General features: G+C 37.0%; 1 protein-coding gene across 2 annotated transcripts in view; it reads left to right on the top strand.

Moving 5' to 3' along the window:
• WDR19 (WD repeat domain 19) overlaps positions 1 to 18,262 on the top strand; it is a 75,328-nt gene that overhangs the window by 39,885 nt on the left and 17,181 nt on the right. The window contains exons 21-27 of one of the 2 annotated variants that reach the window (XM_020991592.2): positions 3,105 to 3,162; positions 4,144 to 4,290; positions 4,386 to 4,465; positions 5,016 to 5,099; positions 5,868 to 6,014; positions 7,608 to 7,732; positions 12,890 to 13,002. In XM_020991592.2, coding sequence (XP_020847251.1) covers positions 3,105 to 3,162; positions 4,144 to 4,290; positions 4,386 to 4,465; positions 5,016 to 5,099; positions 5,868 to 6,014; positions 7,608 to 7,732; positions 12,890 to 13,002 — 754 coding nt within the window. Of the gene's footprint in view, positions 1 to 3,104; positions 3,163 to 4,143; positions 4,291 to 4,382; positions 4,466 to 5,015; positions 5,100 to 5,867; positions 6,015 to 7,607; positions 7,733 to 12,889; positions 13,003 to 18,262 lie in introns of both variants that reach the window. The other variant, XM_020991584.2, reaches the window with a different exon arrangement.

The following is an 18,262-nucleotide window of genomic DNA, read 5'->3' as shown; positions in this document are numbered from 1 at the left end:
GCTAGAGTTTTTAAGTCTTTCAAAGTTGTTTTTGTTTGCAATGTGGTTGTTATTATAGAAATTGTTCTTGTTCTACTCACTCCACTCTGCATCAGTCCATACAGTCTTTCTGGGGTTTCTCTGAAACCGTCCCTTTTGTCACTTATTACAGCGTAATAGTATTCCATCATGTTTATGTACCAAGACTTGTTCAACCATTTCCCAGTTTATGAGCATCCCCTCAGATTCCCATTCTTTGCCACTTCAAAAAGAGCTATAAATGTTTTTATACTTTCTTAAGAGTTTGTTTTGCTTAGAACTAATCCCTCCCTTAATCCTCCCTCCCCTGTCTTCTCCCCTTTCCCTCCTATTTCCCTGTATTTCTGTTTTATGATCTGTGTATTCTTCCCTACTTTGACCCGTTCAAATAAAGGTGAGGTTCAGGTGTCAGCCGCTTCCCTTACTCCTCCTCCTTTTTTGTGTAGATGTCTACTTGTGCACCCTGATTAGATAAGAGAATTTTCCCTACCCTCCACTCTAGCATATTCCTCTTCCCCTCTCTTTCTGTTCTTCTCTTGAGATCATCAAGACATCACAGAACCATTCGTAGCCTTCTGTCTAATTAGACTCTTTCTGTGGTGCTGAAGTTCTAAGTAGATACATGCATCATCTCCCCTTGAAGAATGTAAACAGTTTATCTTTGTTTAGTCCCTTATAATTGCTTGCTCATGTTGTGTGAACTTCAGACTTTGTATTCAAGTGCAGTCTTTTCATTAGGAATGCTTAGAAGTCCTCTATTTTAGTACATAATAGATTTGCAGTTTCATGTGCAATTATCTTTTTTTCTATTCTCCTATGTTATAGAAATGTTTATTTTATTACTTAAGTTCAGAAATACAGTAAATTAAATTTTAAAAAGAATTTTTAAAAAAGGAGTCAGCAAACTAAGGCCCATGGGCCAAGTCCAGCCTGCTGCCTTACCCCATGAGCTAAGAATGGTTTTTATATTTTAGTGTGCCGACCCCTGCCCTCTTTCATTAAAGTCAATTTTTCCCCTACTCAGTTTTGATCATTAGTTATTCTTGGCTGTAAGCTTATATCTTTTGCCTTCTGAAATATTCTGTTCCAAGCTGCAATCTATGGGTTTTGGCTGTCATGTTCCTGAGAGTTTTCATTTTGAAGTTTCTTTCAGGAGATGACCAGTAGATTCTTTCTATCTTAACTTTGTCCTCTGGTTCTAAGAGATCTGCACAGTTTTCTTTTAAGATTTCTTAACATGTGATGTCCAGATTCTTTTTTTAGTCATGGCATTGAGTTAGTCCAGTGATTCTTAATTTTTTTTTACTTGTTCTATTTTCTAAGTCAGTTGTTTTTGCTATGAAATACCATAAATTTTCTTCTGCTGCTTTTCTTTCTTTCAACTTTGAATGTTTCTTATTGTCTCATGGACTAATTGGCTTCTGTTTGGTCCATTCTAATTTTCAGTCAGTTTGTTGCTTGCAGAAGACTTTGTATCTCTTGTGCCAACCTGTTAATTCCCTTTCCAGTTCTTCCTTTCATAATTCTCACTAATATTCCAATTTTTTCTAGTGCTGTTATTTCATTTAGAAATTTTTTTAAACATTTGTTTCTTCTCTTCTAGAAATTCTAATTGAATTTATGCCCCAGCTATGTTTTCCTTTGAGGCATTGCTTATAGATGTTTTCGAATCATTATCCTCTTTTGGGGCTTTGTCTTGATTGTCTCTCTAATAGTAATAATAATAGCTTTTTATGGTAGGGTTCTTTTTGTTTGTTTACTCGCTCTTCTAGCCTACTTCCTAAATTTGGATTTTATATTAGGGCACCTCTGTGCACTACTAGGGAGAAAAATTTAGGCTGATCCTGTTGCTGGAATATTGGATGTTGTGCTATTTTAGAATCTCAGGGACAGCTCAGACTGGGGACCTGCAAGCTTTCCAGTGCTCCCAAAGGGGTCTGATAATAGCAAACGCTGATTGCTGTCCCCTTGTCTGAGCTCTGCAAGTTCTTGATCTGGGCTTGTGGCTAAGCACTGGTACACTACTGCTAGACTCAATCCCTGTCAGCTAGTTGGGGAGCTCTGCTGCTTCAAAGGGCCAGAACTTTAGGCTTTCCTTTGGTCTGGGATTCCTGCCTGGTTATTCCTCTGCAGGCTTCAGAGGAAGTCTGGCACTGAGACCCTGAGACCCTGCTATGCCCATGTGATCCTAGCCTCACCACTGGGCCTGCCCCTAATCTTCTCTTCAGGTATACCACTGCAACTGCTGCCTACCCAGAATGCACCCAGAAATGAGTAGTGAGCAACAAAATTGCCATCTGTTCCCAGCTTAGTGCCCCAGTGCAAGTGTGGGATCTCCTCTAGACCTGGTACTCAGCTTCTCCTTGTGTGGGAGTACTCCATGTGACTTCATTCCTAGTCAAACCTCTTACCCAGCCAGTGTCCACAGACCTCTCTGATTCTTTGTGCTCACTTGGGCTGGAAAAGCGACTCACTGCGATAATTTGATGAAATTCCCCATCAGGATTTGGTCTGGTGCATTTTCTAGATCTCTTGGGAGGAGTTTTGGGAGGAGCTTGCTGAACTTCCTTTTTCTACTCCACGATCTTGACTATGCCTCTGATTGATTCGATCTTGAATGAGTTTAAGCAGCTTGAGATCTGACCATGTAGTCTATTTATTTTGTATTCCCAACAATGATTTGTGTCTACTATAGCACAGGGCACAAAGGGAACACTTGCAACTAAACTGAATTGAAGGAAAGTGAATTAGTCTGCCTCAAATAGTCACTTTATTCTCAAGACAGAGAGTGTGTTCATCAACTTAACTTCATTCTACAAATAAGTATTAGTAGCAGTATCCAACCCAATATTACTGGCTTGTTTCCTAGAAATTATTCCTGAGCATCAGGGAACTCTGTCACACTAATTGACAAAGTTATAGACAGTTTTTGAACCTCATTGTTGGAAGGAGTTCCCACACAGACAAAATCAGAGTCTTGATGTGTTGATATGTATTCTGGGAGATATGGGAATAAAGAACTTAATATAAGATATTTGAACATAATATTGTTACTTTACTAAAATGTACTATGATTTTTCTTTTAGGGGTGATTATGTAAATGCTTTGGCTCATTATGAGAAAGGAATAACAGGTGATAATAAGGTAACCTTGAATAAAGACCAGAGAATTATAAATTCTTCTCTCCACTCATATGGCCGCCACCCTAACGTAGGCCCTCATCCCTTCTTGCCTGACCTATTGAAGCAGCTCCCTATTACATTCATGCTTTCCTCTCTGCTTTCCTCCCTGTCTTTGATCCATATACTCCACACAGCTGCCAAAGTGATCTTCCTGAAGCAAAGATCTGAACAGGTCCAGCCCCTTCTCCCTGATCACTCAAGAAAATTCTGTGACTCGATATTACCTCCAGCATAAAATACAAACCCCTTACCTTGGCATTTGAAGACCTTCATGATCTTGTCTCTGTGCCCTCACACAAGCTGTCTCCTGTGTCTATAGCGTGCTCCCTTCCACCTTCTGCCTCAGAATCCTTAATTTCCTTCAAGGCTCATTTCATATTCCGTCTCATATGGAAAGCTTTTCCTTGTTTCCTCCTTTTCACCAAATTATATATCTGTTTTTCATTCTGTCTTTGTATACCCAACACCCATCACAGTATATCACACATAATAAGTGTTTAGTAACTGATTGTTGGACTTACCATTTATAAGTGTCTATACAGAAGAAAGAAATCTCATTGATAGACAAATCATTGTTCTCTTATTAATACACTTTTTCATGATCTATGTGCTTTATGTCCAGAACTTTATATAAAATGTAGTACTGTATCAAGTACAAGACACTGACAAATCTAATTTTAAAATTTATAAAAATAAATTTTAAAAATCAGTTTTCTAAAGAACGAAAATAATTGGCACTATGACAAGTGGCAGATGTGAAACAAAACAATGAATAAATGTCTTTTTAACATCTTCTCAAAACATTGTTCAAAGTATTCAATTAACTATAGCAATATCATTGCCACAGCTTGGGACTGGGAAACAAGCAAGGAATATTCATCATTTTTTCTTTCATTAACCTTTTCTTAAGGGAGTGGTTTAAGTATTTGTTTTTCAATTCCAGCACCTAGAACATGATGAAGCCTGTCTAGCTGGAGTGGCTCAGATGTCTATTAGAATGGGAGATATTCGACGAGGGGTTAACCAAGCCATCAAGCATCCAAGTCGACTCCTAAAAAGGGATTGTGGTGCTATTCTGGAAAATATGAAGGTATTCTTTCATTTATATAAATATTCGCTTGAAGAAAATGAGTCAGTCCTATTCTTCATAAAGGTCAAAACATTAATACTCTCCTATTGCAGCAGTTCTCAGAAGCAGCCCAGCTGTATGAAAAGGGGCAGTACTATGACAAAGCAGCATCTGTTTACATTCGCTGTAAAAACTGGTAAGGATTTACCAATATAATATTTAGAAATATATTTTAACTCACCTCTACTCCATAATAATCACCTGTCTCTCTCTGCCTTTACCCATATAATTTTCAAGTTGTTCTTCCAACTTTGATGTTCTACCAACATCTCCATATACTTATAAAATCTAGTCTTCCAACTGTCCTCATACAGGAATTCTTTACTCATGCCCCTCTTCTCTTTACATTTTCTTTGCATTTTGTACTTAGATAAAGTTTGACTGAGTCTGAGTATCTTATGCTGAAAATTTGAGTCTTTGAAGGTAGTGGTTGGTATGGGTAAATCCTAAGTGAGATAAATTACTAAATATCGAGAAAAGATTAATAAACCCTATCTTCTCTTTCTACTCACAACTACTTACCACCAAGAAAAGGAAAAACCAGTTATTGACTCCACAGTATAATCAGCAGTTGAGATTTTGAAAAATCATGTTGATTTTTAGAAATACATCAAGAATTAGTAGTAATAAGTTAATTTTAACCTGAAAGAATGAATGATAAGTTTTTTATTGTGCCATTTTTCTAGGGCAAAGGTTGGTGAGCTTCTACCTAATGTTTCTTCTCCTAAGATCCATCTACAGTATGCCAAAGCTAAAGAAGCAGATGGAAGGTTTGTATACTTTCTAGATTGTGTAAATTTTTATATTAGTATAATTTTTAAAGTTAACTATCAATATGTGAACTGAAGGGGAGACAGAGCAAAGAAAAAACATGTCTATATTCAAACTCTTCATATTCAAAACTTAAGAGCCACTCCCCCAGTAGCTAAGTTGTTAAAGGGCATGAATAGTTTTCACAAAAAGATCTGCAAATTAAAAATGAAATGAAAACGTGCTCTAAGTCACTTTTAGTAGTAGCAAAGAAGTGAAAACAAAGTGGGTGCCCATCACCTGAGGAATAGCTAAGCAAACTGTGGTTTATGAATATAGTAGAATACAATTGTACACTAAGAAGTGATTACTATAAAGAATTCAGAGAAGTAAGAGAAGACTTATGTGAACCAATACAGAACAAAATAAGTAAAACCAAAAGAACAAAATACATTATGAACAAAAGGATCACTAAAGATCATTAAAAAGAAGTCATACTCTGAGAATTTGAATACCAGCAAACATCTCAGATAACAGATCATGAAACATACCCTCTCCCTCATGACAGAGAGGACTGCTGCCAGAACAGAATATTGTTATGCCTTGTCAGATGAGGTCACGGTATTGAATGTTTTTACTTAATTGTTTTTCTTTACCTTAAGGGAAAGTTCAGTTAGTGGAGGAGGTGTTGAAATGACTGTGATATAAAGACAAAATTTAGCATCAATAAAATTTAATTTTTTTAATTAAGAAAATCTGCTGGTATAGTGGTTATTTATTTCTTACAGATATAAAGAAGCTGTTCTTGCTTATGAGAATGCAAAACAATGGAACAGTGTAATCCGTATCTACTTGGATCACCTTAATAATCCTGAAAAAGCTGTTCGAATTGTCAGAGAAACACGGTCTCTTGATGGAGCCAAAATGGTAGCCAGGTAAACGATTTCAACTAACCTCCTACGTTTTCTCTAGATGTCAGGTCAACTGAGCTTACTTCTTACTCTTAGAAAAAAAAATTCCACACTCATCTAGCTTCACTTTCTTTTTTTTTTTAACCTTATTTGTGGCACAGAAATACTACTATCATTTCCCCAACATCCTAAATTCACAGCTAGATAGGGTTTGGTATTTCTTCTGCTTTGAAAGGTCTTCCTATTCAAGATTCACACCTCTTCTAGCTTATATTCATTTTCCTGGCCAGATACCCCACAGAATATTATTTTGTATGTCCTCTCATAACCTTTTGTAACATTTAACACATTGATCTAGGAGGGCCTCTTTCCTTCAACATCCTTTCTCAAGCCTCTTCATACAGGGATGGGCAACGTGTGACCTCTAGGCCACATGTGGCCTTCTAGGTCCTCGAGTGTGGCCTTTTGACTGAGTCCAAGTTTTACAAAACAAATCCTTTTACTAAGAGGCTTTGTTGTGAAGTTTGGATTCAGTGAAAGGGCCGTCCATACTTGAGGACCTAGAGGGTCACATGCGGCCTCAAGGCCGCAGCTTCCCCACCCCAGAAAGAGCACTGAATGTGGTGTCAGAGGACCTGGGTGACTTGGGCAAGTTAGTGTTCCCATCTGTAAAAGGAGAGAATTGGACTAAATAACTTCTGAAGTCCCTTCTAGCTTGAATCCATGATCCTATGACCATAACCTCTTCAGAAAGCCTTTTGATGGGGATTCCAAGTGAAAAAATTGTATTTTACTGATTAATTCTGTTTTCCAAGACTTGGAGAAAACATCTTTGTTTATTCCTATGAAAGTTGGTTTTCCTCCTAGCTTAAAATGAGATGCTGAAATGTTTTTTTAAGTTTTGTTTTTGTTTCTTGTTTTTTGAGGTGAGCTAAGAGGAGGGGTGTTTCTAAGGTATTAATACTTTTAGTAGAGCTATTTTTCTAATGCAAGGGACCAAAAAATTTGGTCCTTCTCCTGGACCCCTTCAAGGGTCTCTTCCACAAACAACTCTAGGTTATTAGTCTCTTCCAAACCTTTTTTTAATTAATTAATTTATTTTTAGTTTTCAACATTCACTTCCATAAGATTTTGAGTTCCAAATTTTCTCTCCCACCCCAAGACAGCATGCAATCTGATATAGGCTCTACATATACATTCATATTAAACATTTTCACATCAGTCATGTTGTAAGGAAGTTAGAACTAATGGGAGGAACCACTCTTTCTTAAAGAATGAAATTTCTCTTGAGCTTAGGTACTTTTAAAGCCCTTGGGATCATGGTTGGCTTATCCCATCCTATTATTCTCTTGTTGTAGACCCAGAAAAAGGGATCACAGTGGATTAAGCCCTATTAACCCATGAAACCTTTATCCTGCTGACTGCATTCTGTGACAATAGCATCCTAGCTAATCACACACACTCCTCCTTTATACTAATAAAGTTTTACATAATTTGTCTGAACAGTGGATCACACTGAGGGCTCAAAAAGTTTTTTGTCTTTTTTTAAAAAATAAGTTATAGACTATGTTTCAATACAAATCATAATCTAATTTGTAGTAAATTATTTTATTCTAGATTCTTTCTTCAATTGGGTGACTATGGCTCTGCTATCCAGTTTCTTGTTATGTCCAAATGTAATCATGAAGCTTTTACCCTAGCCCAGCAGCACAATCAGATGGAGATCTATGCAGATATCATTGGTAAGCGTGGTTTTTTTAGTTGCATTTCTAATTTAAAAAAAAACTAGACAATGAAAGTTTAATTGATCAAATAGGTCTTTTAAAAATGTATACTAGAGGAGCAGTTAGGTGGTGCAGTGAATAGAGCTCTGGCCTTGGAGTCAGGAGGACCTGAGTTCAAATCCAGCCTCAGACACTTAACACTTACTAGCTCTGTGACCCTGGGCAAGTCACTTAACCCCGACTGCCTCACCAAAAAGCAAAAAAAAAAAATGTATACTAGACCTCTTGTATAACATTATAATGCTAGATTCATGCTCATCAATAGGACCTTATAGATGAGGCCACTTTATAATTCAGTCCATTTATTATTTTGGTTTCTTAGCCCCATTGGATGTAGACCAAGATGTACCTGACTAGTATTTAACAATGACATAGTAAAAAACTCCTGAGTGGTAAAGAAAATGTGTTGGTTTTTATGTGCCACTTTTTTTAAATTTAAAGAATATTAATAAGTCAGCAAATGGAATAGTCATATTGTGGTGATCTATAACATATATTGGTGATGATTGGTATATAAGTAGAAATTAGCCTGTTACTAAAGCTACATCGCTATGATTTGGGAGAATCAAAAGGAGCGACTTCTCATTCTCAAAATACCTAACTGCAAATTCTTTATATACTTGGTAGACTTAGAAATTGTTGAAATCTTTAAATTCCTATCTTAATACTATGAGCCATTATTTAATGTCCAGAAAGCCTTTTTGTGACAAAATGTTAGTGGTAGTTAGCAATGGAGCTAATGAGAAAAAAATAGAAACAAGTTTTTGGTTGTTTTTTGGGGAAGAAGGGTGAGTGGGGTTGGGTATTTTTTTTTTTAATCCAGAAACACACTGCAATTTTCTAATACCTAGACAATATCCTTGTACTGTATCTAAGTGCATTAAATTACAATGTTATGCCCTTCATGGCAGCTAGGTGGCACAATGCCAGGTGTGAAATCAGGAAGACTCATCTTTCTGAGTTCAAATCTGTCCTCAGATATGTACTAGCTGTGTGACCCTGGGCAAGTCCCTTAACCCTGTTTGCCTCAGTTCCCTCATCTGTAAAATGAGCTGGAGAAGGAAGTGGCAAACCACTCCAGTATCTTTGCCAAGAAAACCCCAAATGGGGGGTCGCAAAGAGTTGGATACAAGTGAAATGGCTGAGCAAATTGTGAACAAATTTATGACCTTCATATTTGAATAAGACAAGACTCACTCATTTATCTCATGAACTGTTGTTAAAACTTCCTTTTTCCATGTAGTGTATCCATATTGCAACCTTAGTCCCCAGGCCTGGAATCAGAATGTTTGGTTGGTATTTAGAATGTTGAATTTCTAATGTTTGGTCTCTAGATCTATGAACCTATGATCCCTGTTCAGGGAGAGAGTCATAAAACCTTGAATACCTTCTTAATCCTCTTACCATTCAAGTGGCAATCAAGAAAGAATCAGAAAGCATTCTTTTATCTTGAATTAATCTAATTTAATATCTTTCCCAAGTGCCTAGATTGCAGAGAGATAGGTGCCCAATAGTTAAAAACAAAAGTACAACCCTGAGGAAGACTGAGGATAAAGTCAGAAAGAAGAAACCAAATATAAGGTAGGAAATGGAAGGGATAGGGTTGGAGACAGATGAGAAAATGGAAAAGGAGCAAGGAATAGCAGGGATTAGGGGAAAAAAAGCTGCATATTCCAGTTTCAAATAGAAGTCATTGTGATTTAACCTTATTAAGATAGCTATAGAGTATCAAAAAACATATAATTCTTTTTTTAAAAAAAAACTAAATAAGAATAAAAAAATCTTAATTCCAGATTCCCTTCTCTTTTATGAGAGTTTACTATTTGTAATTCATTTTTCAGAGAAGTAATGAAATGTAATGGAGATGGGCAAATGCTTAGAGTGTATTAATGTGCTTAGCTAATGCAAATTCCCCATGTGGAGCTTGCTTCCAAGAGAGTTGTGATGATGTGAGAAAGAAAGGACTCAGAGAGACTGTGAGTTGTGTAGAGAATCTCTCCATTGGACCCTACAAATGTGCAGGGTCCAATTTTATCCTAGAGGAACTTGCACATGATACCAAGTATGCATGTATACAGGACCTCATCCAAATCTAGGCTGCTCACATCTTCCTTTAAGGGTTCTAGGGCACCCTGGGTAGTTTGGAGGGTCTCTTTTCTGTTACCATTGGCTTAACCCCCCCCACCAGCTGTGTTGCCTACATTGTTAGGTGCCAGTGTTACCCCCTCATACTCAGTTAACTTCAGTAGTTCTCCATCACCTTCAGGATCAAATATAAAATCCTCTGTTTGGCATTCAAAGCCCTTCAAAATCTAGTTTTCCCTCCTCTCCATTACCTTTCCAGTCTTCTTATACCTTATACCACCCCCATACAAACTACACCAGCCCCCTTGATTTTCCACAAACATAACATTCTGTCTCCTGACTTTGGAATGCTCTTACTCCCCTTCTCTCCCTCCTGGCTTCCCTGGCTTCCTTCAAGTCCCAACTAAAATCCCATCTTCTACAGGAGTCTTTCCCAATCCCTCTTAATTCTAATACCTTTCTTCTGTTATTTCCTATTTATCCTGTACGTAGCTTATTTGTACCTATGTGTTTGCTTTTTATCTCTCCCACTGAATTCTGAATTCCTTGAGGACAAGGAGTCTTTTGTCTTTCTTTGTATCTCCAATGCTTAGCACAGCTGCCTGGCATATAGAAGCAGCTTAATAAATGCTTACTGACTGACCATGTGGTCATCCTAGTTCCATGTGACTGCTTAAAATCATTTCTATTGTAAAAAGGAACATATGCATCAAAAGATAAAGCAAGAACTAGTATAACATTTCCTGAGTATCTCTCCCCTATACCACCTCAGTCTCTGGGGTGAGTAGATATAAACCTAGCCCAGTTTCTGCAGAGCTTTTATCCTATCGAATTCATTTCTAAAGGTAGCAGCACTGCTGGATGAGTCCTTGTGTCAGGTACTGCTGGGGTGGGTCCTAAAAATCACTTCTTGGGGCATCAATGCTGCATTGGATGCAGACCCATATTCTGGACTGCCAGGATTCCAGGGCACAGTTTTGACCTTTCAAAACTCACAAGATTGGAGGCTCTACCCCCCTCACCTAGAATGAAAAAGAACAAATACAGAGATCAAGGACCAAAACCCATCTTTTAAGGACCACATGAACTTAACATGGAGAAGAAGCCTTTGCCCCTTACAGCACTGTCTCTCACCAGATACATTGTGTGGAGTCAAACTTTCAGCACAGACAGAGAGAAAATAGCCAAAGAGACTAGACTGAGGCTGATTCAGTCAACCAGTCAATAAACATTTATTAAGCGCCTTTTGTGTGCTAGGCACTATGGATACAAATATAAAAAAAATGCAATCCCTGTCTTCAAGACCTGGCAGAGGGGTAGGAAGCCAAAGTACATGACTGGGAATCGTGGAAAAGTCAAAGAAGTACCAAAGTAGTACAGCCACGTGAGAAAGGAGATGTTCAGAGCTGAGCTACCTCCTTTACTGCGGATTTTGGAGTTCATGGCTCCACCTTCCAATCAGAGAGGGAGAGGGCAGTGATGAGGTAGAGTACCAAGGCTGATGAGATCTTGCAAGAAGTTGAGGTTTTCCTAATAATAAGCTTCCTGGTGCATGGTGGAAAACTCAGAGAAGTCCCAAAGAATGCAGCCAGGTGAGAAATGAGATGTTCTGAGCTGAGCTTGCCCTCAATTCTGGATATACAGTCAGTAGAAAATGGATTCTCCTAACCACATGGTTAGCAAATTGGATCCAGTTACAGAATGTAGATGCATAATCCATAGTCTCTCTAAAACCTTTCCACTCCATGTCATCATGACTCTCCCAAAAGCAGGTTCCTTAGCCTCTCTGCATGGGGCATCTGTATCAATTAAGGATACAGATGTCCTCTAAACACAGCTCAGTCTCCAATAGAGAAGATTATGGGGTATTCTACTAACTGAATATAAATGTGTAAGTGATTGTGGTCCTTTGATTTTTAAAAAGTAAGATTCTAATATTCCTAGCTTGTTCCTTCTTACATATTTGAAGAGGAAATTAAAAAGGGTCTTCGTAATGTAATTCCTCCTCCAGTCATAACAGTTTATGCTTTATTGAAATAGCAGCCACTGCTGCCAGCAGAACCTCCTCTAAGCAAAATGTGCTTTGCTCTTCCCAGATCAGACAAAGAAAGAGAAATTTTAAAAATTACCCTTCTAGGCAGAGGCAGAGGCGAGATCTGTGTAATACTCACTTAACACCCTCTCTGCATTTATCCTGAGTGTTCAGAACTGTCATATCTTATCTGGATTCAGATTGTGAGTGAGAGCTATAGCATCTACTTGAACCTTTCTCCACTGGGCCAAAGGTACTTAAGACTCAAACCTGAAATGTGAAAGGAAAAAAATTAGACAGCTTGAGGGGACTCTGAAAACACTCATTTTATAGATGAGAAAACTGAAGCCCAAGAGAACTAAGTGATTCTCAAGTTCACATAGGAGCAGAGTTCCTAATTACCAAGCCAAGAATCTTATTATACACCAAATATAGATAGATAGATAGATAGGTAGATAGATAGATAGATAGATAGATAGATAGATAGATAGATAGATGTATACATATATATAATACATATGCACACATACATATATACGTATACACACATGCTATATACATACATATACACATATGTGTGTGTATAGCTATAGATACATAATTTTGACTCAAATATTGTCTCCATTTCCTTTCTCATGATTACTCAAGGAATTGCTGAAAGAAGGGAAGAAGTTAGATCGAAGTTGAATTTGCTGATTCCTATAAACTCTTAAATCTGTAATTAAGAATAAATTTTTTAGATTCATAAAAATCGCTTAGGGTGGTAGTTAGTTAAGCCAGATTCTCTCATAATTCCTCCCCCCTCATTTATCTCTTTACATAGAGAAGTGAAAGAGGGAGAATGTACTGATAGCAAAGTTGATACATGGCCCACTTACAAAACTACAAATCGTAATATATATGGTGTCTTAACTTTTAAATATTATGTAGATTATTTATCAAAGCTTTACTAAATATATTAACTTGAGAATGTTTTACTCAATGAACTTGTGTTATAGGTTCTACAGACACTACTAATGAAGACTATCAGAGCATTGCAGTATACTTTGAAGGAGAAAAGAAGCATCTTCAAGCTGGAAAATTCTTCTTCTTATGTGGCCAATATGCACGGGTTAGTATTTGCAAAAGAGAGCACCACCAAAATTCATAGAGATGGCTAAAGGAAAAAATTGAGGGCTCCAAGGAAAAATTGAATATCACCTTCACTGTCCCAGACTTAGAGTCAAAACTTTAGGCCTCTTTGATGAGTTCCTTGTCCAGTCACTCATTCAGTTTTTTCTAACATCTATCAGATCAATCCCTTTACTGTGCTGTAGTTCTGCCAGACTCTTACCACCTCCTGCTTCAAAGAATATAGCCTTATCACAGCTTCCTTACTGTTCTCCCTACTGAATTCATATCATTGCCAACAATCTTGCTGAAACACCACTTTCACAAGTGAACAAAAGAGCATTTGTTAAGCACTTAACTACGTACAAGGAGCAATGCTGAGTGGTGAGGATACAAATAGGAAAGCTGGATAGCCCCTGCCGTCAAGAAGCTCATATACTAATATGGGGAGATGACACAGTAGGGAAGGTTTCAGGGGCAAGTGACATGGCCGTGCCCCATGAGGGACATCAGCAAAGGAGATGCTAAGACATTTTCTTCAATGCCATTTTCACTGATAAAGCCATATCATTTCTGATGTTCATTCATGTGGCAGTGCCAAAGACTTCAGTGGCATGGCTTTTCCTTTGTGGGTTCTCAGCAGCTGTGGCTGCTGAGGAAGCAGGGTCTGTAGCACCTAGAGAAGCAGTTGCCAGTTGTTTCTCTACAAGAATTGACTCTCTGGGTAATGGTACAAGCACACTTACTGAGATGCAAGCAGGGCTAGTGATATGGGGGCCTTTGCTATTTGCTGGAATTTCAGCATGGGGTTCTGGGCTGTCTCTGTTTAGGTTTCAGGTAGTGATTGAAGTTGACTTGCCTGGCACCTATAATCTCTTTCTAAGTTCAAGAAGCATTTATTAAGCACTGACTGTGTACTAAGCTCTATGCTAAGTGCTGTGAATCAGAGACAGAAATTAAATAGTCTCTACCATTAAGGTGCTTCCATTCTCTCGAGGGAGAAATCACATATACCTACATCCTAGAGTACTTCGGGAAGTTGCAGATGGAATTCCCAAAAAACTGTCAGGAATCTTTGAAAGACTGTGGAGACTTGGAGATGTACTGTAGGCAAATGTCCAAATTAAAAAAAAAAAAAGAATCAGAATAAAATTGGTAAAAGCTGAAAGTGAACTGAATTTTGATTCCTGGTGAAGTTGTTAGACATTTGGGCTGCATGAAGAGAGGCAAAGACTCCAGGACTAGGCAGGAGAGAGTCTGATTTGATTCTGCTCTTGCGAGACCACATTCAGTCCCAGGTAGTACATTTTTTGTTTCTTTGTTTTTAAATAGATTTTTATTTATATCTTTTGTTCTTACATTGCCTACATTTCTCCTTGTATTGCTTCTCTCTGGAAGTTCCCCTTCCAGAGAGCCATCTTTTATATGAAAAAAATGATACCATATTTTTAAGAAGGATATTGATAAACCAGAGATTGAGTAGTATATAAAGACATATATATACCATATAAAGATCAGTTGAAGGAACTGGGAATATTTATCCTGGAGAAGAAGACCTAGGAAGGACATAATAGTTTTCTCAAGTATTTATTTGAAAGGGCTGACACATGGAAGAAAGATTAGATTTGTTCTGCTTAGCCTCAGAGGGCAGAACTGAAAGCTAAAAGTGGACATTTGAAAAGAGACAAATCTAGACCTGACATAATTAAAAAACTTCCTAACAACTAGACTTATCCAAAAGTAGAATGAACTTCCTTGAAAAATAGTGATGACCCCACTGATGGTCTTCAGGCAATGGCTAGATGATGACTTTTCAGTTACGTTATATATAGTGGGGATTTTTGCTCAGGAATGTTCAGGACTGGGTAGCCCCTGAGCTCCCTTCTACTGCTAATTTTCTTTGAAACCACAGTAATTCTTTTTTGCCTGCAAAATGAAGTGCCAATTCTTTGACCTAGCATCATGGAAATTACTGAGAGACAAGAGTATAGAAAGAGTATAGAAGAGAACCCAGGGCCAGAACTTTAGCACTTAACACCCTGAGGTGGAGGTCAGTGAAGAAATACAGGGGAACTAAGGTGATACCAAGCAGAGCTAATTGCTCCCACGTAAAAGCTCAGCAGGGGCCGGGGTAGGGGTAGGGTCTGGCCTTCACGCAAAACTCCGATTCAAGAACTAAAACTGTAGAGGTTAGTAAAACAAACACACCAACTGATATAAAAAATTATTGTAGATCCAGAGATCTCCCAAAAGGAGATAGTAACAACTTGATTTTCCACAAGGACTGTATGAATATCTGAAAGAAATGAAGCTAAGATAAAAAGGGAAATAAAAGATCTGGAGAAAAGAGAAAGGCAAAAAATAGCTTAAAAGAGAAATTGATAAACCTTATTCAAGTAACAAACTCCCTAAAAACTAGCATAGACCAAACAGAAATCAGTGACTCCATGAGACAAGAAATATTAGAACAAAATCAAATATTGAAAAAATAAAAGAAAATATAACATACTTAATATCGGAAATAACTGACCTGGAAAACAATCCAAGAAGAGGTAAATTTAAGAATCACTGGGCTTCACGAAAACTAAAATTTAAAAAAAAAATCCTGGACAATATACTTTAAGAAATTATACGTGAAAACTGCCCAGATCTATTAGAACTAGAGGGCAAAATGAAGATACAGAGAAACCCCAAAAGGTAAAGTCCCAGAAATATCATAACCAAATTCCAGAACTCTAGTTATCAAAAAAAAAAATTGAGTATCCAGAAAGAAGTAGTTCAAGTACTAAGAAACCAAAGATATAGGGCAGAGGAGGAGATGGGGTGAGGTCCTAACACCCAGAGCTTCTACTATAAACAAAAGGAAATCTTCGAATACAGTATTCCAAAAGGCAAAAGAAATAGGCTTACAGCCAAGAATACTTACCACACAAAGTTGAGTATAATCTTACAGAGAAAAACAGTTGACCTTCAATAAAATAGAGAACTTTCAAGCTTTTCTGATAACAAGAACAGAGTTGAGTAGTAACTATGAAATACAAACTGAAGAATCAAGAGAAACCTTAAAAGGAACTTATTTGAGCAACTGGAAGGGGCTTTCTATCTATCTATGATGAGGAGGAGGAGGAGGATGCACTAACATTCTATTAAGAGAAGAACAACTGTCCTTTCACAACCTTAAAACTTCTTTTTTTAAATTCAATTTTATTTTATTTTCCTGACCCCCTTACCTCCTCCCCCCAATTGAGAAAGAAAAAAAAATTATAAACATTATAAAAAAAACATTATAAATAAGCAAAACAAATTCACACAGTAGCAATGTCAAAACAAACAAAAACCATGTCTCAGTCTGTACTTTGAGTTCATTATTTCTCTCTGGAGGTGGTAGCATGTTTCATGAGTCTCCTGGAATTGTGGTTAGTTATTGTGTGTTAATCAAAGTTCCTAAATCTTTCAAAGTAGTTTGTCTTTACAATGTTGTTATTGTATAAATTGTTCTCCTGGCAGAACCTTAATGACTTCAAGGGGCCTTCATGGAATTAAGTAAGAAAAAGAAATGTCCTTTCAATGTAGATTGGTTATGGTCTGAGGATTTTAAGAGAAGAAATAGAAAGAAAGGTAAAAGAAATATGCTGGTGTATCAAGGAGGAAGGAAGAGTTGAAACTTGCTATTTCTTTAATTGGTGTGCATGAAAAGAGTACACAAACATGGAAGAAAGACTAGACAGAATGGACATTAGAATAACTTCACTTATTTGAAATGGACACAGGAAGATTTAACAAACACAGAATCTCAAATGGGAAAGGGACAGGGTGAAGAAGGAGGAAAGTAATTGGGAAGGGAGTTTATATAAGCCAGACAAACTTCAGCTTTGGAGATTGGGTCCTGAAGGGAGAATTAAAAGGAGAAAAAAATAAAGAACTAGAATCTTGGGGAAGGAAGGATGTCCCATCAGTGAGAAATGGATTAACAAATTGTGTTACATGAGTATAATGGAATATTATTAGGCTGTAACAAATGATGAGAGGTGATTTCAGAGAAATCTAAATGGCATGAATTGATACAGAGGGAAGTAAGCAGAACCATGAGAATAATTTATATGAGAACAATATTGTAAAGAAAAACAATTTTGAATAACTTTTCAAAGCAATGACTAATTATGTCTTCAAAGAAGCCATGATGAAACATGTTATCCACCTACTGACAGGTAATGAGAACAAGGTGCGGAGACACACATTATTTTTAACATGGCCAAATGTGGGTTCATTTTGCTCAACTATGCTTATTTGGCACAAGGAGTTCTCCCCCTCATTTTTAATTGGAGGAAGACGGTGTCAGTACACTGAGAGAAAGAGCCATTGAAATATTGTTTTTAAATGCACAAAATAGAACTGAAGAAAGTACAGATAAACAGGACATTTTGAAAGTAATTTGTGGAATTTATTACATATACATGCATATTTTTAAGCTGCATGAAATAGAGATTCATGGTTTTATATACAATCTGCTTTTTGTATTTTGCTATACATATATATGGAAATCCTACTTTTTTCTTTTTGGTGTTCAGAATGCTTTAAAAAGAAAGAAAAATACAAAATGCCATGAAACTGCAAATCCTCAGTAATGTTTTTCAAATTATTGCTTCTCAATTTGGAACTATGCCCCCAAAGTTACTAAACTGTGTATACCTTTTGACATAGCAATGCTATTACTTAGCCTATACTCCTACGAGACCTTTTGACATAGCAATGCTATTACTTAGCCTATACTCCTACGAGATCAAAGACAGTCGAAAAGGACCCATTTATACTAAAATATAGTAGTACAACTCTTGTAGTGGCAAAGAACCAATGGTTCCCTTTCATTGGGAAATAGCTGACAAATTATAGTGTATGAATTTAATGGAATAATGTTGTGCCATAAGAAATGACAAAAGGAATGGTACCAGAGAAATTGGGAAAGTCTTATGATTGACAGAATAAGCAAAATCAGTAAGACAATTTATACAGACAGACAACAATGAAAGACTTAAGGTTCTGATTAATGCAGTGGCCAAATATGATTCCAAGGGACTGATGATTCTACTTACCTCCTGATGAGGAGATTAAGGACTTAAGATACAGAATGAAACATATATATGTGTATATGTATGTAAATAGATATATTTTAGTTTTCTTTTTTCTTTTCCAAAGGGATGGGAAAAAGAAAATAATTGCTTATTAATTGAAAAAATTAAATTAAAAAGACTCATTGTTTTAAA

This window comes from Phascolarctos cinereus, unplaced genomic scaffold (assembly GCF_003287225.1).
Source record: "Phascolarctos cinereus isolate Bilbo 61053 unplaced genomic scaffold, phaCin_HiC Scaffold_9;HRSCAF=440, whole genome shotgun sequence".
NCBI lineage: Eukaryota > Metazoa > Chordata > Mammalia > Diprotodontia > Phascolarctidae > Phascolarctos > Phascolarctos cinereus.
This window is presented reverse-complemented; position numbering and strand designations above follow the sequence as displayed.